This window comes from Clupea harengus, chromosome 16 (assembly GCF_900700415.2).
Source record: "Clupea harengus chromosome 16, Ch_v2.0.2, whole genome shotgun sequence".
Lineage (NCBI taxonomy): Eukaryota > Metazoa > Chordata > Actinopteri > Clupeiformes > Clupeidae > Clupea > Clupea harengus.
In genome coordinates, this window is record NC_045167.1 from 17,885,676 (window position 1) to 17,907,218 (window position 21,543).

At 44.6% G+C, this 21,543-nt stretch overlaps 2 protein-coding genes across 3 annotated transcripts; one reads left to right on the forward strand and one right to left on the reverse strand.

Annotated features, from left to right (window-relative positions):
* Positions 1–184: 184 nt before the first annotated feature.
* Positions 185–9,449, reverse strand: LOC105889559. Its single transcript, XM_031582781.2, has 18 exons — positions 9,308–9,449; positions 9,079–9,145; positions 8,830–8,984; positions 8,612–8,679; positions 8,413–8,506; positions 7,978–8,256; positions 7,259–7,552; positions 6,016–6,267; positions 5,310–5,621; positions 4,766–4,896; positions 4,443–4,662; positions 3,817–3,960; positions 3,202–3,392; positions 2,327–2,478; positions 1,791–2,048; positions 1,321–1,474; positions 513–636; positions 185–320 (listed from the first exon to the last, which is right to left on the reverse strand). Exons 1-18 carry the CDS (start codon positions 9,375–9,377, stop codon positions 202–204), a joined length of 3,084 nt encoding a protein of 1,027 aa, XP_031438641.1. The 5' UTR covers positions 9,378–9,449; the 3' UTR covers positions 185–201.
* Positions 8,940–19,229, forward strand: LOC105889558 (crystal protein). Of its 2 annotated transcripts, XM_031582782.1 has the most exons (9): positions 8,940–9,316; positions 10,150–10,754; positions 11,142–11,343; positions 11,656–11,789; positions 12,888–13,015; positions 13,590–13,708; positions 13,993–14,133; positions 14,775–14,947; positions 17,673–19,229. In XM_031582782.1, exons 2-9 carry the CDS (start codon positions 10,257–10,259, stop codon positions 18,123–18,125), a joined length of 1,848 nt encoding a protein of 615 aa, XP_031438642.1. In that variant the 5' UTR covers positions 8,940–9,316; positions 10,150–10,256; the 3' UTR covers positions 18,126–19,229. The 2 variants fall into 2 exon arrangements, with proteins under 2 accessions (XP_031438642.1, XP_012670875.1); XM_012815421.3 differs by lacking the exon at positions 8,940–9,316 and having other exon boundaries at positions 9,542–10,754.
* Positions 19,230–21,543: the final 2,314 nt, after the last annotated feature.

The window sequence follows — 21,543 nt, forward strand, 5'->3', positions numbered from 1 at the left end:
GGAATGATGGATCTGAATGAAATCATGACCCAATATAAAGGGACAGCTTAAATTAAATATAATAAAGCATTAGTCAGGTTTAATATACACGTCATGTGGCATACCACGACTACCCTAAAATGTAGTGTTACCAGATCCAAATACACACTGAACATTGAAATCACAGACACAAATAACTAGAGCATTATATTTGATGTTGATTTATTGAACTCTGCCATAGAGGTTTAGTAGTGTTTTTGTTGCAGTTACAACTAAGAGGGTAAACACCAGAAGGCCTATACTTCCTCCCAGTACAGTCATAAGCATCACAATCTCATTCCCTGTAAAAGAAATAAAAAAACCAAATCAACAATGGACAACATAAAATATGCTAATATTACCTTAAAAATGCCCTTTCATACTTCTAATGTATTGTGAATTTATCTCAGTGTTTTAAATCAATGAGGAAAACATACATCACCCAGCCCCATAGAACTACAGTTATGCCATTACATTTCATGGTCTCAACTTACATTTTGAGTTTATACTGTGAGCTGATGAGATGTTGCCAACCAACAATGGCCCAGCCGATACAACAGCCGATGGAGTATGGCGTAGGTCTCTGCGGACTTTAGACGACATCTTTGCAGGGCAAGTCTGGAATTCAAAAGCAATTTTACTCGCAGCTCATCAATTCATAAAACTTCCAGCAGAGGGCGTTACTGTGCACACCAGGACGGCTGAGGATGTGTCCACATCACTTTCTGAAATCAGCGATTCTGATGCCAGTGTGTTTTTTGAAAGCTGAATATGCCACCCTGCCAAATGGGTCCCTAGAAATTTTGCAAACAAAGGTATCCACAATCTTCAATAAAAGGGCATTAAAAGGGACATTCCAGATTTTTTTTCAGTCTAAATACTACTTAGATAGATAGATAGATAGATAGATAGATAGATAGATACTTTATTAATCCCGAGGGATATGTGAACATTTCCACATTCTACCGATGATTATTTCATCGATTATTACATTTTCCTGACCTTTTAAATAAACTGTTAAATCACAGATTTCACTGATTTGATGAAAATGATGGTATGGTGCCCTGTTTGAAAGTGCCTGTAAAGCCACCCCAGTATCTTGTGTCAACATTCCACATTACCCAAACACCATAGTGATTCATCTGGGGGTACGATATAAATATGGCAAGACACGCCTATTGCTGTACAAGCACGCCTACTGATTTAATAGAGAATTTATTCAACCCTAATGTTTTTTTTCCCAGTTATTTTAACAATGGTTGGTGTGAGGACTAGAGTATGTCAGGTCACGGAGGGCTTTACCGTAGTGCAGTTCTCATCTGGGGCACAGACTCTGGTGAGGCAGTGGATGTAGAACGGCAGTCCGGCTGGCATAGAAAACATCTGGACAGAGAACCGGGTCATCTGTGCCATGCCATTTTCTGACAGCCAATGGAATGTTAGGTCCACTGGGCACCTACAGAGGAAGGCAGTGTTCTACTGTGAAGTCTGGAGGCCCTTTGCTCATGAAACATGGAAATCTGAGTTATGCATTACCGATGATAAACATATATCACTCTCCAAACATAATCAAAGCTTGCTCAAATGTTTCTTAACTGATAGTTTCTAGACTAATATTTTTTCAAATGAAAATTGAATTCAGGCGGTATTTCAGGCTGACAATATCCTCACATCACTACAATGTATGTTCATTTTTTCTTTTCCTTTATCTAAATACTCTTATCTAAATACGGCTTTTCTGTTTTTTTTTTAAGTCTGAAGATGTCACCCACCCATCTCTGAGTAGTATACCCTTAGTTTTGTCCTCAGGGTTCTGACTCTCTGTTGCCCAGCACATCACCACCTCCAGAAGCAGATCGGACGCAAAAGTGTTGTGTGCTTTGAGGGCCACCTCCAAATACAGGAATTCTTCTGGAAGGAGGCTAACGGCGTGTGTGTAGTTGTGCGTAAACGAGTCGTCCCTGTACAAGGCCATGGCAACCTCTAGGATGTGAGAGGAGTTGTACTCCACCAGTGAGTAAGAGGATATCCTGAGGAAGGGTTCGGTATTTAAACATGAAACACTGAGATGAGAACTGAGCATGGCTCTTGAATATTACTTTTTTTACTCTTGATTTTGTACTCTTGACAAAAAATACAAATACATAATACTTCTGTTAGTGTCTCGACGCAACTGTCAGAAATGGAATAATGTACTCAGTCTAATAAATTAGCGAAAATGTGTTCAAAACGTAATCCAGAACAAAGAAAGCAGCTTTCAGCAGACACACTGATTGATTGATCTACTCGGGAGTCTCTGTAACCTCACCACTCAAGGTGCATCTTCATCTCATCGTTCCGCAGGTAGTGTCTGGGGTTGACGCACTTCCAGAACACCTTCAGGTCTCGCCGAATGATGACCCTCTCTCTGCTCGCAGTCACCGTCACCACGTTTATGAACTCAAAATGGGTCCTGTTCACCTGCACACCAGCATGTAGAATTACTAAAGGTCTCTTAAAGCAGCACTATGTAGTTTTTGGCTTGGAGCTCCCCCTAGCGGCAAAACCTGTTGAAATTTGCTTTCCCCGTTTATGACAAACTAGCAAGTCAATAACTTTGCTAACACAGTCAAACATCAAGCAAGTGCAAGACAAGACAAAGCAGGACAGCAGATAAACTACTTACTAATCCAGCAGAAAGATGGCTAGCTCTGAATCGAAATCGCTACCCGATCCTAGTCGCGCATGCGCAGACAAAAAGGACCGGGCGGCTCCAGAAATCTTACAGACCCCAATTATTTCCCTACAGACCCCCGATGGCAATGGCGGAGGCCATTCTCCATATTAAAAGTAATTGTAGCGGCACAATTTTTTTCAAGCTGTTATTTTAAGGTAGAATTGTTACATAGTGTTGCTTTAAAGCCACGTGTCAATAACATTAGGAAACAGTTGGTGTCAGTTCTCTCCATGAGAACTTGAGGGACTGTTTTTGGTGTCACCTTGATTTTATTCTTCTAACATACATTATTATATATTATTAAGCAAGTTACTTCATTCATGGTAACACAGAGTACAATAACACCATCAGACAATTACAGCCGTGCTTGACAACAGGAGGAAAGAAGCAGCATTGTACCGATTCACCTCTCCTTTCTGTTAAAATCAACTTTACATGGTTATGTCAGAAGGAGCAAAGGCGTGTACCACTATCTTGGTGCCACAGTGACCGGGGTTGCGCGACGCCCTAAAGTAGTACAGCGTCTCACTCTCCAACACAGGACATCGCCCATCGTTCAGGACCATGGTGACGTTGCCCCCAAAGTAGTCCACGAGGTAAGCTTTGGCAATGCTGCCCCTGATGAAGGCTTGGGAGCACTGCGTAGACAAGCCATTCTCTGGGGACAAAGGAGAACACAGAGCCTAGAGACTATTTCTATGAGAAATAGTAGATGTAGCCATACACTGCTACTTGAGAATATGCCACTTTAGAATTTCAGTTTCAAATAAACAAGTATCCCCAATTATCTAATCTAATAACCCAATCTTAAAAGGGAATTTTAATGATGATTTGTAACATTACCTCTTTCACCAAACTGTTCAAATCATACAAATACTTCAAGGTTATCCATATCAAGGTATATGAAAATATAGCATATTATCAAGATATAATATGCTACAACAAACAAGATTTGGGACATTGCATGGAGATTAAAGGATAATTACTTGGCTGGAAAAAAACATATGCTTTTTAATCACACACAACTGGCTTTTACAATCTCTCTGGTCGGATTTGACTCTGATTCAATCACTGATTTTTACCATGGCATGCTGTGGTTGGATTTAGGAGGGGACTGACATCATAGTAGCCATCTTGGCAGACACAGGTGTAGGAATCCAAAGTGTTGATGCACACAGAGTGAGGAGCGCACTGGTTTAGCTCAAGCATGGAACACTCATCTGGGTCTAAAAATGGGCAGAAAGCAAAACAGCACAAACTGTCCACTCAAAAGTGCATTAGCAGCCGTTAGCATTACCACAAACACACCGCTACAACATGCTAAGTGTTTATACAGTACCAGTCAAAAGTTTGGACACACCTTTAATTTTTTGAGAAGTGTTTTCTTTACTTTTATTATTTTCTACATTGTAGATTAATACTGAAGAAATGTAAACTACGAAAGAACACATATGGAATGATGTTCTAAACAAAAAAAGTGTTATCTACCATGTAGAAAATAACAAAAGTAAAGAAAAAAACTTCTAAAAAAATTAGGAAGTGTGTCCAAACTTTTGACTAGTACTGTATATGAAGTACTATGGGCAAACACCCAGAGCAGGTTCCTCACAAGCCTTGTGTGAAACAGATTAGCAGACATAGCATGATTTTATGTTTATAAATTAGAGAATACACAGAGAACAGAGAATTGAGGGCAACACTGTCTCACCATCCCAGTAGACCATGCCGTTTTCGACTGTAACTCCAACTGGTGAAAGAGACTGGATGAATTCTAGCACTTCAGCTGAAGAGAATGGAACCGTTGTATCCGTAACTGAGGCACTCAACAGCACAGCATTGAGTTTTGTCTGCGTTCCACTTCCATAGTCCTCAAATGTCAAAACATCAACACTTACAGGGTGAGGGAAGTCTTTGAGAAGCTCTAAGATCTGAGGGGAGAAAATATGGGACTAACTAAAAAAAAGTACTTCAACTTTGATTAAATACTTCATTGTTTCATTCCATCATCTCTTCTTTTAAACAAGAGCTCACCTTGTTCTTGACCACCCTTTCCAGCTCAACTCGTGGTCGGGACTTTGGATCGTTTAAATCGGCAGACGGCCTCCAGGGTACAATCACGGCCAGCGGTGACCACACAGAACTCATGCTCCTCAAAAAATCAGCTAGGAAGCATTTAAAGAGAATAAATATGTTAGCATAAACACAGACTATACATTTCCAGTTCTTTAAAGTTTCAAGTACTCAAATTTGCAAAAGGTCCAGTGTGGGGAAGAAAGGAGTTAGACATGCAGGTTTAGGACATTAAAAGTTTTGCCCTATTTGGCACTTAACCCATGTCTTAAGTGAAATCTGGTAGTGTGAATCCAATTGAGCAAATCCTGATGGCTGACAAGAACACTGACCAGACAGAGTGCCTCACACATCTTTATGTATAAAAGAGGGAATCATTTCCATGGCCCTCACTACGGTCGGAGGAGAGTATCTTTAGCGAAGCCTGGCAGTTTGAATCAAACAGCTTAAAATCCTGATGGCTGACAAAAAAAAAATACAAATAAATACAGATAATATGCCTCACACATCTTTCCGTCTCCCCTAATCCCACCACTGCGGACATCCATCTTCGGCACAGTCTGTGCGTCGAAGCACAGCACCGCCCTGCTGGGGGACCCCCACCCCTGGCACTCCTCCCACACCTCCAGGACGTAGGTCAAGCCCGGGGACAGATCCCTGAGGGGAAGCAGGGGCTCGGGAAGACTGCCGCTGCTGACCGGCGAGCCGTTCTCATGGGTGAGATTGTAGCTGAAGGCCCCGTCGGGGCTGGTGGGGCCACTCCACAGAGCAGTGGAGTCCTCCGCTCGATAGCGCAGGTCAGACACAACCCGGGGACCTCAGGACACACAACAAACATACAGTGATACAAAAAAGGGTGACTCAGAAAGGGTGATGAGTGGTGAAGGTAGTGCTACATTATATGGGAGGATATAACAGCTAAATGATTCCCAGATAGAAAAGGAATACACTTCAAACACATGTGGATCATGATAGTTGACAGCTGTGCGTGGATGGCAAAAGTAAGGGTACAAAGATATTTCAATCATTCTAAGATGGTATGAACCCCAGTTAAGCAAATGCAATGAAGAATAACAAGTGACACTGACAAATACATAACTGGAAGATATGGCAATGCTGCATGTTTAGTGTCAATCACTGAAGAGAAGACCTTGAGTGACCTTGAGCCATTAAGAGGCGGAGGGATACAAGCGAAGAACATCTGTACACACCTGTGTACGTCTCAAGGGTCTTCACATTCATGACGACGCTCTCGCCACACACAGCCTCCACCCGGGCCTGGTAGCATTGACATGGTGCCAGACCCATCACCATGTGTGCGGTGAAGAGTGTGGAGCCGTGCAGCGCCCCCTGGTGGTACACTTTGAACATTGTGATCATTGAGATGTCCATGACCGACCAGCTCAAGGTGTAGTCTTCTGGGCCTGCATCAGACTGATGGATGCTTTGGATTGCAGAATGGGCTGAAAGGCAGATGAGATGTAATGTAATGAGATGGATGTAAACTGTGGGACTAGGGAAATATGCCATACATTCTTAGCCACAGAAGGCAGAGTATAAAATAAAAGGCATCACCGTCATTCACTTTGTTAAGGCAAGAATACCTTTGCCTTTTTTCCCTCCTCATAAAATCTAAAGAGAAGCATTCTCTTTCACACTACATCACAGGCAGTCTTTCTGGATGTACTGTCTGGAGTTAACCTTGGGGGGAATTTGGCTTGATTGTGCGTGGAAATTATGAGAGGATTAATGGACCTTTACATCTCTAAAACCAATCTAGTGGCAAATCAAGTCCGATAGAGCTGAAAGGTTATGGTTAAGACTTGGTTCCAAAAGGAAATTTCCCATTGTTGTTTGGATCATACTAGCCTCATGTTACACACTCCAAGAACCTACTGACAGATCACTCGTCATAGCCCAGTTCCCACTGTTCATGTTTTCAGTGTTGAAGAAGTAAAGCCATGGCAAAATCATGGGACATAATAAATACCTTCACTACACCATAAGTGTGCTTGATACTGGGTTGGTTCCAGGGGCGGACTGGGGGAAAAAAAGTGGCCCAGGAGCAGTGGCGTAACGTAGTTTCATGTTTGTAACCGCCGATACGCCCCCTCCCCCCGCGCACGTATTCTGCCTATAACACTTCAAACTGTGAAATTGTCAGGGTGGATCACTAACCGCCGCCGCCACGCCCCCTCCCCCCGCGCACATATTCTGCCTTCAGACTATTTAGATTGACGTAAATATGTCTATGGCCCACGACTACGAGCCCCCCAAGACCCACGGGCCCAGGTGCAATCGCACCTGCTGCACCCCATATAGTTACGCCCCTGAGGCGGGCCGGTATTGGACCGGCCCAAACCCCGTAGGCCCACCAGGGATTTCCCCGTTATCCCCGATGGCCAGTCCGCCCCTGGTTGGTTCTCCCTTTGAAGAGAATTACCAGAGACTTACCAGAGTTCCCGTCGATCATCACCATCTTGCTGGTGCGGGAGTCTTTGCCGGAATCACACACCGTCTGCAGGCCGAACCGAATGCGGCTGCAGGGTGGCAGGTTGGACGCAGTGAAGATAAACGGATGCTGTTGGTGCCTGTGGGTCCTCTCCTCCACAATGTGGTCGGTGCCATTGAGGTGGAACAGCGTGAGCAGGAAGAGAGAATACTTATGGTTCCTTGGGCACTTCCAATCCACGGTCACCTGATTGCTGTTCCATGAGGTCACCTGGAACCTTATGGGCACATCTGGATCTGTCACAGAGAAAGAGAAAGAGAGAGAGAGAGCACGAGGGAGAGAGAGAGAGAGAGAGAAAGAAAGAAAGAGAGATTTACACACATTTTACAAAACATTTTGTTGTAATGAAAAAGAAAAGAGATATTGTAGCACTGTGTATGTTTACATATATTTATAAAACACAAAAGAATACACAGCACCATCACTGGTTAAAGGTGCATTCTGTAGTTTTTGTTACCACAAACTAACATTTTACAAAGCCTACCATAATGATACTTTAAAAAATTCCCTGGGTGTTGTATGGGTATAAGTTTGTGTTTTGGTTATACAAATGCTCCAGTGGAATAAAGCCAGTACAAACATGGCTTCATAATGACAGTTGTAAATTAAGTATTTTATTTTATTACAAAACCACATATTGCACCTTTGCCAGCGTCCTCACCTGTGATGGTGGACAGACAGGTGACTGAGGGGCTGGCAGGCAGCTCGAGGCAAGCCACATAAGGCATGCAGCCCTGCAGGCTGCTGAAGCGGTAGTACGGTGAGGCTGTGGTGTCCGCGCCCAGTGCGGCGTAAGCCCCCAGCTCCCGATGGTACATGGAGACGGAGTGAAGGCGAGGAAGAGGAAGAGGGTGGCCGGGGTCACCTGCGTCTCTCCAGGACACAAGGAGCATGGAGGAGCTGTGGGACTCCAGTTTCAGAGGAAAGCGAGTGGTGTGGCCTGAGAAGACACAAAGCTTACGTTGCTTGATACAAGCACATTATTCTTTACATGTGTGGTTCTAAACAAAACACACAAATATATGTGTGTCTGATGGCTATTAAAGTTGTGTACAATATAGCAAACAATCTGGCTGCTAGTTAAAGAAAGGCCTACCTAACATCAGAATGAAGTCTTCACTTTGATGGAGATATAGAGGGTCTTTCTCACATGCATACATTTGCTCTGGTGAAAAGACCTTGAGGGCATCCTGTGTGAAGACCAAAAACGTTCGGCATTGACTTTGTAAAATACTACAGTGTAATTATAATACTTAAGTACAAACTGCATAATTGTCAACAATTACCACACTCACCAGTACAATTTGATTGGGTGTTGCCTCTACTGAAGAATGTGCACTTTGGATCTCTATGGTATTTGAACCTATTATTTTGAGAACAACGATTTTAATTTCTCCTTTTCAATCAGTTATTTTGTTACATTGCATAGTGATTTAGGTATCAATAAGCCTTCATACATCATACCTGAACTGACTATGCTGCACTGAAGAGTAAATCATTCTTGAAAACGTACCGTCACTGACAGAAAACGTCCATGTTCGCGCAATGTCTCCATACTGAAGTTTCAGAGAGTGCTGTTCGGATGTTTGAACGGTCAGGGAGTTAAATTTTCCGAACTTCCCAATGGACATCAGCTCGGCTTCATTCAACCACACACTGATTTTTGGTCTGTGGTTGAGATCAATCGGAGGGACAGTTAGCTGAGGTACTAAACAGCGTACCAAGCAGATGGTATAAAACTGGTGAGAGTAAAAATGTTCACCTGCTAGTAGAAGCAGCGTTGGTATTCATCAACCAGCAAAGGGAGAAGTTGTAATTGGTGCGGTCCCCTACGCCACAAAGAAAGGCATTCATTTAATCGAATCCACGTTACTCAAACCAAAATGGGAGAAAGTATTAAACTGTGTTTCTTTTCTTGGTAGGCCCTTAGGTGAGTAAAGCCATGCTGCATTTGGGCTAAGAAAATGGTCAGTGTGTAATGCGCTGCTTACCTAAAGAACGTGAGTAGTAGACATGCACGGACATCAACAGAAATATTACGGTGTTCTTACACATCGCCATCGTTGTTGTGTAGGTTTGATTATTAGCGTTTATTGTTTCAATTGATCAACTTTAAATGTTATTTGTTTAAGAAAGACGTATAATTACAATTAAAATTTGTTACTCAAAGGCAAGTTACTCCCTGACGTAATCGAAACATGACGTCAAAGTGCGTGCAGCTGATGCGTCTTGTCGGGGTAATTAGGCTTCTACCGAATGTAGTTCCAAAGAAACTTATCGTAAATGGCATCGAGCGAATAAGCTCTTTATGTTATCATTAACATACGTACTGTTTCACTGTCTGTAAATAATATTATCTTTAAGTGTACGTTCATGTACATTTGGGCCTTTAGTTAAATGAGAATTATGTGGTCAGCGTCTACCAGTGACCACACCATAAACGTACCAATACACTAGAACCTGTTGAAGCCTTCGCATGCACACCCTATAATGAGCAAGTCCAAACAGCAGATACAATAGAGGAAATAAAGAAACTGTCTCTTCAAAATGTGAAAACAGTGAAGTGGATATGTACATCAGGGAAAACTGCATTATCCCATTTGCTAAAGGGCAAACCAGCTGCTCTCAATTACCCCCGTCCACAGCCTGTCCCCTGAAACCAGGGTCATGTGTCTACCTTCATCCTGGCCCACAACAAAAGATCTGTTGTCACAGATCCCGCTTACAGCCCCAAAAAGACCTCTTTCCTAATTAAAGTCACAAGCACTAACAGCCCAAACTGTGGGACGATGCAGCATTTGTATAGGCTTATGCTGTGTGCTCGTTCTTCCAGGCGATCTTAGCAGCAGGATGGTCTAGTGGGAAACTAAATTTCGAACCGGTGGATATATTAATGACAGCAAGGAAACACTGTTGAAATCACAGAGGAACTACGAGAATATGGGGGTCTTCAGGTACTGGTTGTCAGTTTTCGTCGTGGGATTGCTCTTCTCCAGAGCACAACCTGATGAGACCTCGTTCAACCTGGTCGGATTGCTGAGGAGCCTCTCTTCTGGGATACTCGTCCGCGACGTGCCCGTCGTGATTGACATTCCAGTGGAACTCGAGAGAGACTCCCACGATGAGGAAGAAGAGGAATGGGAGCATAACGACATCCTACAAGAGCCAGAGCTCACCCAGGCCTCTGTGATTCCCGACGCCAAACCCACGCAGCAGGGACCCAAAGTCTTAACTAAGGATGGCATCGTTAAGGGCATAACCGTGGACAAGGCGAACATATTTTACGGCATCCCATACGCGAGTCCGCCGGTGGCCGCCTACCGCTGGAAACCGCCCAGACCTATGACCCCCTGGAAAGGGGAGTACGACGGCACCTATCCCAGGCCTGCCTGCATGCAAGGTTGCATTGGGCCCATGTCTGTTGAGTGTCCAGCTAAGGTGAGTATGGCAATGAAGCATCACCACCAGCCACCACAATGTCCTGCATGGATTCATGTAAAGTGAAAACAATTCTGTTCCATACCATTACTGTGATGTGGATTTTAGAAAGGTGAGAGTGTGGTATGGGAAAAACATCTTATTTATCTGTATACAGATGTAGAATCATAATCACAGTCTGATGGTATGTTGATTGTAGAGAAACACAAAGTGGAGGCACCCTTGCTATCACATGTTGTCTCCACCTGGTTGTGTTCTAGACAACTCATGTGGTGCACATGGTAGAGCAGCCAAACTAAGGTCACATGTTCAACCCCTTGGCAGCATAAGCACTAAAATGAATAAGAATGCCCTCATCATTGTCTGTGCTATCCTGTGTGCTTATAGGTGAGTGAGGACTGTCTCTTCCTCAACATCTTTGTCCCTCGGAATGTTGACTTCGCTTCCCCCCTGCGCTCCACTTTGCCCGTGATGGTGTGGATCCACGGTGGGGACTTCATCGCCGGCACAGCCACCAAGCCACTGTACGACAGCCGCTTCATCAGCAACTTCACCCACACCGTGGTGGTGAGCGTGGCCTATCGTCTGGGTAAGAGCCAGGACCCTCAGTCATACACCCCCTGTTCATCATCATTAACTTTGGGTTCCCACCCAGCCTTTGAGGCTGGTTGTGGGTCTATTCTGTGTGGCCTGTTGCATATTAGTCAAGCTACGTATGATATGGTGTATATATTTCACACACTCTCAAGGCTAGCTTTAAGGGTATTCATGTGTGGTAATATTAATTCCCAACGGGCAAATATTGTTGATGAAAAATCATACCATAAGTTACCTTCAGAAATGTGCATACTGAGTGACCGTAATCACTGTCATTCATCACTGAAATATTGACTCATTACAGGGGCTTTTGGTTTCCTGGTTTCGGGTAAAGATCCCAAGACCTCGTCTGTAGGGAATTATGGGATTTTGGATCAGCAGGCAGCCCTCATTTGGATCCAGCAGAACATAGCTATGTTTGGAGGTGACCCGAGCAAGGCAGGTCAACAGCACACCACACCCACACCACACCCACACCACACCACACCACGCCACACCACGCCACACCAAGACACACCCACACCACACCACATCACACCACACCCACACCACACCCACACCACACCACACCACACCACACCACACCCACACCACACCACACCACACCACACCATACCACGCCACACCAAGACACACCCACACCACACCACCACACCAGACCATGCCACACCACACCACACCATACCACACCACACGAGTTAGAGTTAGAGTTAGAGTTAGAGTAAGCCAGGTCTTCTTTAATGTGCCTGCAGGCGCTGGAGGGAGATTCCTCTGATTAACTGATTCCCATTGCAGTGAGACTAAACAAAAGGTCTGCTGAGTCATACCAATCCATTTGAGCATTGGCAGCCTCAGGAAAGTGGAATTGAATGAACAGAAATAAACATAAGCCTGTCTTGCTTGCTCTTATTCTTTAACACACACACACTCTTACACATTCTCTCTCTCTCTCTCTCTCTCTCTCTCTCGCTCTCTGTGTGTCTGTGTGTGTGTGTGTGAGTGATAAAGCTAATGACCTATGTGTGTTTGTGTCAATGTGCTTGTGTGCGCATGAGAGAGAGACAGATGGAGAGAGAGGTGTACATGTCAGTAGTTGGGTTTCCATCCAAGCCGTTTGCATATTTTAAGCACATTTATGAAAATTCAGCTAAAACAAATGTGGTGCTGTGTGATGCGAATAAAAAAATGGACACTCTACTAATCAAGGGAGGAGCTGTGAACAGCTGTGGCTTCACAACTCGAGGTTGTTAGGGCAACTATAACGCAAACACGTCATAAAATCTGTCTGTCTGAATAAACCCATTTCCATCAACCTTAGTCGCATTGTGCCCTATACAAATTGTTAGTTAATCCACCCGCCTCTGGTGAATTAATTTCTTATTCGAACTTAGATGATGTTACGTGCATTTCAAGCATTCCTATGCAAGATTCCCGATCTGAATGGTCAAAATTTGCATTAAACGGTTGGATGGAAACCCAACTTCTATGGACCATAGTGGATGTGTCATCACGTGTCACTGTGTGTCATTGTAACAGGTGACGATATTTGGAGAGAGCGCAGGAGCCCAGAGCGTGAGTCTGCACCTGATGATCCAGAGCAGTAAGCCCCTCTTCAGGCAGGCCGTCTTCCAGAGTCTGCCCTTCTCTATCCCCCTCAAGACCAGGTAGCCGCCTGAGCACCACTACTGCATATGGAAGTTCAGAATTGGTTTTCATGTTTTAGGCATTTAGGAGATGTTTTATCCAAATGTAAGTATATAGAGGAATATAACATTTTCATTATAATTATTTGTATGAACTGAGAATCCATCCAATAAGGGAAGAAAATGCAATACACCCCCAACCCCCCATGCACACACCTCAGCTCTAACCCATTGTAACAAGGTAAAAACAAACCCAATCCATGCTGAATTAAATCAATATTTGGTGGCATAGCATATATGGCAGAATATAGAAAGTAATTTATAGTGACTCATCTTACACAACAGTGTTTTATGATTGAGAGGATATGAATCCATGTAAGACCAGGCAAGTAATCCTGTATCCTTTTGGTCCCTCAGGTTAAAAAAAAAATAAAACATAAAAAAACAGAATGTGGAAGGCGACCAGCTCATTGTGTACAAAACGACTAATCATTCAATCAGCTTTGTGGGTTTAAGTCATTAGTTTTGCCTGTGTCTGTGCGTGTGCGTGTGCGTGTGCGTGTGCGTGTGCGTGTGTGTTTTGCTCGTCTGGCAGACACGATGCCCTGAAGCTGGGGAAGGACTTTGCCAAGCTGGCCAACTGCTCAGCGAAGGACATTGTGTGCCTGCTGTCCCTTAGTCCCCAGGCTGTCCTTGCCGCGCAGATGAAATCCAGTAAGAAGATCTCTCCCCTCCCTCTCTCTCTCTCTCTCTACCTCTCTCTCTTTCTCTCTCTCTCTCCCTCTCTCTCTCTCTCTCTCTCACCTGAGGCTATAAGAGCCATGACTTGTAAACTGAACTGAACTGAACTGAACTGAACTGACTTGGAAAGGCCTCAACTCTCAGTATTTCTGTATCCCTACTGCTAAGATGATGAATAATGTCTGAGAGGTTTTCATTTTTAGTTGTATTACATGACATGACACTAATGAGACAAGCATGCATGTGTTCCCACCCAGGCTCAAAGGTGATCAATCCATTCCGATTCCTAGAGATCTTTGAGACTTGGGGACCGTACATCGATGGAGAACTCATCAAAGAGCAGGCCGTGACCGCCTTCCAGAAAGGACACTGGCACAAAGAGAAACCAGTGCTTTTGGGTAAGTCTACATCTTGTCCTGTCCGCTTGCCACACATGAGCATAGTAGGAGTGAGTTGCTATTTCAAACCCATGAAGCAGTCTTGATCACCTTATCGTAAAGCCAAAGGAACCTCAGTTGAGCCTGATAATGGGTGTGGTTCCTGAACACGTCTCACTGGTGTCTTGTGGTACAGTTCAGTTTAAAAGGATCACCAGCTTGACACTTGTTTCTTGGTATATTTCAAGTAATTGCAATAAGAAACAGCATCATATAATGTAACAAATATAAACATACAATACAGAACTTCTCTGCATTTCTCTGTACAACATTAAGTTGTTTTTACGGGAGCTGAACTTTCTATGTATACTCTATGGCCTCGGTTCCCAAACTGGGGGTACGCGAAGTGGTTCAGGGGGTACGCGGGGAGAAAATGTCCGCGAAAACGGACGGAATTCGCAGAATGTACCCTTTGAAACAGAATTGCAACTTTCAGACGGAAACATCATTTTGTGCATCAAAATCGCTTACGTAACTGGAGATTGAATGTCTGAAGGGGTACGGGACTGTAAAAAGTTTGGGAACCACTGCTCTATGGTACATATATATACATAGGTGAGTCAGGCTGCCATCTTTTGGTAATATTTCCATTGTTTCGGCAGGCACCACGTCAGAGGAGGGGGTAATATTCGTGTTTGGGGTCTTTACCAAACCCGTGTCTCCAGTGGAGTGCACAGTCTACACCACGGCCATCTTTAAACAGCACACCCTCCGCATCCTACGCAAGTACCTGCCCCTGTACAAGGATGCAGACCGCAGGGTCATGCTGTCACAGGTGAGTCATTCACCTTCACATTCAAATACACATGTGATCACTCACACAGACGCTTGCACATAGTTACATGTTCCAATCTACACCACTCTCTCTCTCTCTCTCTCTCTCTCTCCCCCTCTCTCTTTCTCTTTCTTTCTCTTTCTCTCTCTCTCTCACTCTCTCTTTCACACACACATGCAGACACACAATGCTGATGTACACAGAGACATTTTAGAATTATTTCAAATATTAGCATTTCACTACTTGCAAATTACCATCAAAAGTACATTGATGGTAATTGCTACATTGGTATACATTTTATTCCTTAAATAAATTGATTTTTTTTTTCACACAGATATAATTTGCATTGCATTGAGAATGTACCAGTTCCTGTCTGTTGTAAGACTGTAATGTGAAGACACTGATCAGACATGAAAACCAGATTTCACATCTCACAGTAACATATAAGTATACTATAACCAAAGACTACAAAAGTTTCAGTGTATAAAATAGGTCAACTTAAATTACCTCTTTATGGTCACTGACCAGTTTCAGGAGGTTTTCCTGAAATGATCAGTGTTAACTATTGATTGATGGCAGCCACTGACCGGTCAGTGACCACTGAACAGACTCTCCCTAATTACACTCTCCAGCAGTCAGTGCAAAGTGCTGAAGGCACTGACCAGTAAGTACCAGTCTCTGCAGCTCCATCTAGTGATACCAGCCAGTGCTAAGTATAAGGTGCCAGTGCTCACAAGAATTACCAGTTTGAGCTACAACCACATCTCATAGTAACATATAAAGTAAGACTACAAAAATGTCAGTGTATAAAATAGGTAAACTTTAATGACATCCTGATCATGCTTGCCTGAACATCAGGGACAGAGCTATTGTATGCCTCTTTATGGTCACTTACCAGTTTCAGGATGTTTTCCTGCTGAAATGATCAGTGTTAACTATTCATTAATGGCGGCAATGTGGCAGTAGTCCCCCCCCCCCCCATTGGCACTCTCCAGCAGAAAGTGTAAAGTGCTGAAGGCACTGACCAGTAAGTACCAGTCCCTGCAGCTCCATCTAGTGAGACCAGCCAGTGCTAAGTATAAGGTGCCAGTGCTCACAAGATTTACCAGTTTGAGCTACAACCCTAACATAGTGTTCGAAGGTATCTGGTGATGTGAAGTCTGTGTGAGGAAGAAAGCATCTGCGACGCCATTAGCTAGTCTAGAGGACACACAGTCTCCAAACTTTAATAGTTGGGGGGGGGGGGGGGGTGGGAACTCTTCAAAACTCTGAGGCCAGTCACGTCCGTTTCTCAAGCGCGTCAGTCAGCCCGGCGAGGTGGTCTACGGAGCGAGACGAGGACACAGCTTTCACCCCTGTCTGCCTGCTTCATCCCACTAAGCTGCTTTAGCAAACCGCGATTGTATTAAAATGGGCCCTATCCATTAGTACCCTTTGGAGCATTCCTTGCAGTTAATTGGAAATGTTTGGTAAAATTAGAGACACTCACTCCAAACAAACCAAACTTACCCTCTAAAATGGATTTTTTTCAGACATGGTTTTTATTGTTTAAGTGGACATTTCCATAAAAAATATGCAGAGAAGGTAAATATAATAAATCCATAGCCCTGATTTTGCAAGCATTTTGTTGTAAACGAAAAATTTGATTGAACTAAAGCTACTCATTCAGTAATACTGTATCTCAAGAGCTTTGTTACACATCAGATCTTTGTGATGACACAAACACTTTGGTATGTAGAAAAATACTTAAATCAGCCCAGCTGACAGTCTGCCTTTGTCAAACTGCAGCACGTGTTGTAGTGGTGCTGCTGCTGGTGTTGTAGTGGTGGTGGGGGTGACTGGTTGCGTATGTTGCCAGCAGAGGGCGCCAGAGCCTTTGGTACGCCTGAGAAGAGTTACAGTTTCCCCTCTGCTGAGCCTGTCCACAGGATACTGCACTAGACTGCTGGCTGGATAAGGACCCCCATGTCTAACTGCCAAGGCATACTGTCATGCAGATGGTGATGCTTTCATTTGAATTAGAGCACTAGGATGAGGGAGAGAGAGCGAGAGCGGGAGAGAGAGCTTTGATTAATAATAGATTTTGAATATATTGAGCCGTGCTTCGCAAATTCAGCCCATATGTAGGCTAAAATATAACCATCTGGACTTGTAGATTACTTGTAGATTAAGTAGGCAAGTGCTTAAACTAGTTGCAGAATTATTGTGCAGAACGGTCGAGATCTAGAACAGGAGAAAGGCGGTGGTGTGAGTGATTTAAAAGCTTCTCTCCCAGGCGGGTTGGCAGGCTGAGTTCTGATTTTGAAATGCAGCCTCTCACTACGGGCTCACCCATAGAGATGGAAAAGGTCTCCTCGCAAATGTCAGGTGTCATGAATATGAGAAACGAGCGACCTGGGGAAATGAAGAGGAGTCATATGAAAAATGTCGAATATTTAAACTCTGTGATGCCTGTCCGTTATGTTTTCAGTGGAATAGTGTGTGTATGTGCGCATCCACCTTTAATATAGTATAGAGTGTTATTTCATAAAATAATGTCTCCAATATAATTTTGTATCAAAGATTTACATTAATTTGGGTAGGAATGTAAGTAGCATCAGGGTCATCAGTGTTGGGTGCTATGAAGAGGAACTTACTGTAGGTTACATCCCACACATGCACACAGACCCCTTACAATCTTAATATTTGTCCTCTCCTCTCTCCTGTGTCTTCTCCGTCTCCGTAGATCGTGACCGACTACGTGTTCCTGTGCCCGTCCCGCCGTGCGGCACGTGCAGGCGCCCTGGCGGGCAGCTCGGTCTGGATGTACGTTTTTGACCACGTGGCGAGCGACCCGCGCGTCTGGTCGGGCATGTCCATGTGCTACCAGCACGTGTGCCACGGCGCCGAGCTGCCCTTCCTCTTTGACACGGCCGCCATGGGCAACTTCTCGCTGCGGCCGCCTGAGCGCTTGCTCTCCAACCGCATGCTGTGCTACTGGGGCGCCTTCGCGCACGCCGGCAACCCCAGCTCGCGCTTCCAGCAGAGCAACTTCTGCCTGCAGCAGCAGCCGCCCGCCTGGCCGCAGTACGCCGGCTCGTCCGGGTGGCACGTGATGAACTTCACCGTGCACTCGCACGCCCAGGCCGGCTCGCGCAATGACATATGCGACTTCTGGGACAAGCTGGGGATCTACTGAGTCCCCCCTCAGGGGGTGGGGGGGTGGGTAGGCGGGTAGGTGCCCCCTCAGGGGGCGGGAGGGTGGGTAGGACTCAGGGTTGGTGACTCAGGTATGTCTGAGATGAGGCGAAGCTGAGTCAATGTGATGGGGATATCAGGTGACCTGTGGTGAGATGGCGTGTATAGTAACAGGGCTGCTGCGATGCGCATGTCCAGAGAGTTCGAGGTATGTATGGTTCCGTTTGCCCTTTGTCCAAGTCCTTTGAGTGTAGGTCGTTACGCTCAAGCGGTTTTGGCTAGTACGGTTGTAGGATTAGTTAGGCACACTCGCTGGCTCAGCACCTGCTCAGCGCAAGCGCAACATATTAGTAAACTGCGATCGACCACCCTTTAGTCCGTGCACCGACAGGTTCGTTCACCTCTGACCCCCCCGTGGACAAGAGGTGGCGAGAGATTTGTGTGCTGCGAAGCCCTACTGATAATGACTGCAACCCAGTGAGCTTTAAGAGACATTCTCGAGGAAGAGGAAGCTTAAAAGGACAAAAAGAGAGAGACATTGAAAGCCCTATCTGATTTTTTTCTATCCTTCTATATACCTATACAAATCATTGCTTCTATTCCTGTAACTGTGCCTGTCATTTTTAAATTTTGTAGTATTTTTTACATACATTTCTGAATTACCTGCCCTATCCTTCAAAGATGAAAAGGGTCCTCACAACATTCTCCTACGCTCAATATCCTGCTGTACAGAATTAAATCTCTCTCTCACTAGACATTTTTATTTCAGAAGACTGTGCAGGTAAAATCATTTAAAAAAACCTTGTGTGTGTTGATGAAGAGCTTGGGTGCGCATTAAGAATAAATAATTTTAAAAAATGAATCCATGTTATGTTACTCGCACGCTGCATCCTGAGGTGCTTCTATGTTCTTTGTAATCAGATGAGAGTAAAAATAAAACCTTTCAAGTGAAAACCTATACTCCCTTTCTTGTGTGGATCTTTCATATAATCATCCAGTTGCCTTCAGAGTGTTTTAGATGAATTGAGTGTGTAGTTGTTAACCAGTCATTGGTCTCCAAAAAAAGGAGATATAATGAGATATCTCAACATGTGAAGTGCTTCTGAGTCGAGCCTTTCTTCCCCCAGTGTGAGCATCACTGTACCTATATTTGCGGGGAAAGGGCCTGTGTGTCATTATACAGCAATTTTACAAAAAGTGTTGCATCACCTGTATTTTAGGCCTGTGGTTTTTTGCGCATATCCGTTGGGGCTTCAAGCAGCTTTCAGTCCAAACATTATAGTCTTGCATAATTGAATTTGCTGTTACAATGGAGACCAGGCCCCGAGGACAGGCTTCAAATAGATCTGCGTTTTAAAGCTCAGGACAAAAGAGCTCAGTGGTAATTTTACATCTTCGCTGCTCTGATTGTTCTGCATGTTCAATAGGAGCTTTACATCCGCGCAAATCAAAGAGCGTACATCTGTGAGCCCAGCAATAGCCTCTTTCCAGCCCCATCATGGCCACAGCTAAAATAGGAGGCCTCCTTAGAACCCTGTTGGGATGAGCAGCTACTAGAATCAGTGGCTCACTGTGTGCATGTGTGTACATGTGTTGCTGTTTGTGTGTATATGTTGCTGCGTCTGTGTGTGTGTGTGTTTGTGGTTGTGTGTGTGTGTGTGTGTGTATGTGGTTGTAGCTCTCTGTGTGTGTGTGTTTGTGGCTGTGTGTGTGTATGTGGTTGTAGCTTTCTGTGTGTGTGTGTATGATTGTAGCTCTGTGTGATGCTGCGTGTGTGTGTATGTGTGGTTGTAGCTCTGTGTATGTGTGTTGCTGCATGCGTGTGTGTGTGTGTGTGTGTGTTTCTGTGTGTTGTGTGTGTGTGTGTGTGTGTGTGTGTGTGTGTGTGTGTGTGTGTGTGTGTGTGTGTGTGTGTCAGCCAGCAGGGGCAAATGGCTACATTCCAGAACAATCTGATTATGGCAGAACTGAGGCACCAATTAAAAATCAGATGACAGCTATGTATGTGCACCGCTGCATGGTCCAGCAAGCAGCAGATTAGCAGTGGACAGACCTCCAGTGTGGGCAGGGGCGGCCGCCCGTGCACAGAATCCTTGAACACGGGGAGAGAGAGAGAGAGAGAGAGAAAGCTGGATGTAATTAACAACAGAGGTCTCTCTGAAGTGCCCTGAAAGAGCAAAGACTCCCCGTGCGGATGCGCTGCTGGGTCATAGGGCACAGGGGTCATAGGGCACAGCGCTAACGTGGACCTGCACTTAGAGTGGGCCAGAGACAGGCTGAGGATTTGAAGCAAGATGTTAAAAGTAAATAAAAAGAAATATAACGCCACGCAGAAGGGGAGGGGGAGGGAGATGGACTTCTCTGCATGAGTCTACCTCAGTCTGCCCTCCCCTTCTCTTCTCATCTCATTATATTCCATCCCACTGTCCATCCCTTTACTGGCTATACTAGCCCCTTGCACAGACTTTACTACTTATATCTCTTTGCACTATCCACACACAACAAGCACAAGAACTCTATCTTTGCACTATCCACACAAGCACATGAACACTATCTCTTTGCACTATCCACACTTGCAACACAAGAACACTTTCCTCGTGGACATCAACACTGTCACAACCAATGCACACTGTACTATAGGGTCAGATCCATTCCTGTATCTGTAAACACCCCACTCCTTGTGAACATGTTCTCCCTATGTGTATGTGATTTATGTATGTATGTCTGTGAGTTGCACAAGTGCATAAGTGTATAAGCTACTGGATGACCTAAATTTCCCTCGGGATTAATAAAGTATCCATCTATCTATCTATATATCTAAAAACATGGGCTTAGCGAGTGTTTCCCACACACATGCTTTCACTGATACACAGGAATGACATTGAAGGGCACATTTGACCGATCGATAGAGGATTGAAGTGTAGAGACCTTGTAGGGAGGAGTGTTGGTGGTTGTGTGTGTCTGTGTCAGGAAGATGAGATGTGCGATGTACAGGATCAGAATGCAGTAATGACACCCCCCGGCCTCTCTTTGAAGTTTTTTTTCCTTCAGATTTCAGTTTGACACTTTGAGCCTTTTGGCTGCACCACTTTCCTCTTTCATTTGCCCACGTTTGGAAACCCCCTGAACTCAGAAAAGAATCTCACCTGGTAAAAAGCACAGGAGAGCTACAATGAAAAGTGATGCAACACTTGTACTGATGAAGCACTTTGACAGCTTTGCAGAACCCCTGGTGCTTTGAGTACGATGCTCAAAGTTCAGTCCATTCCTTTCTGGCCCAGTAGCCCAGTAGCTTTCTGCCCCCCCCCCCCCCCCCCCCACCTCCTTTCCCTGACAGTGTATTATAGTGGGTTGCATCAGCATATTCTCACTGTTTTTTAACCAGAGGATGAAAAAGGGGAAGCTCTCTCGGGGTCCAT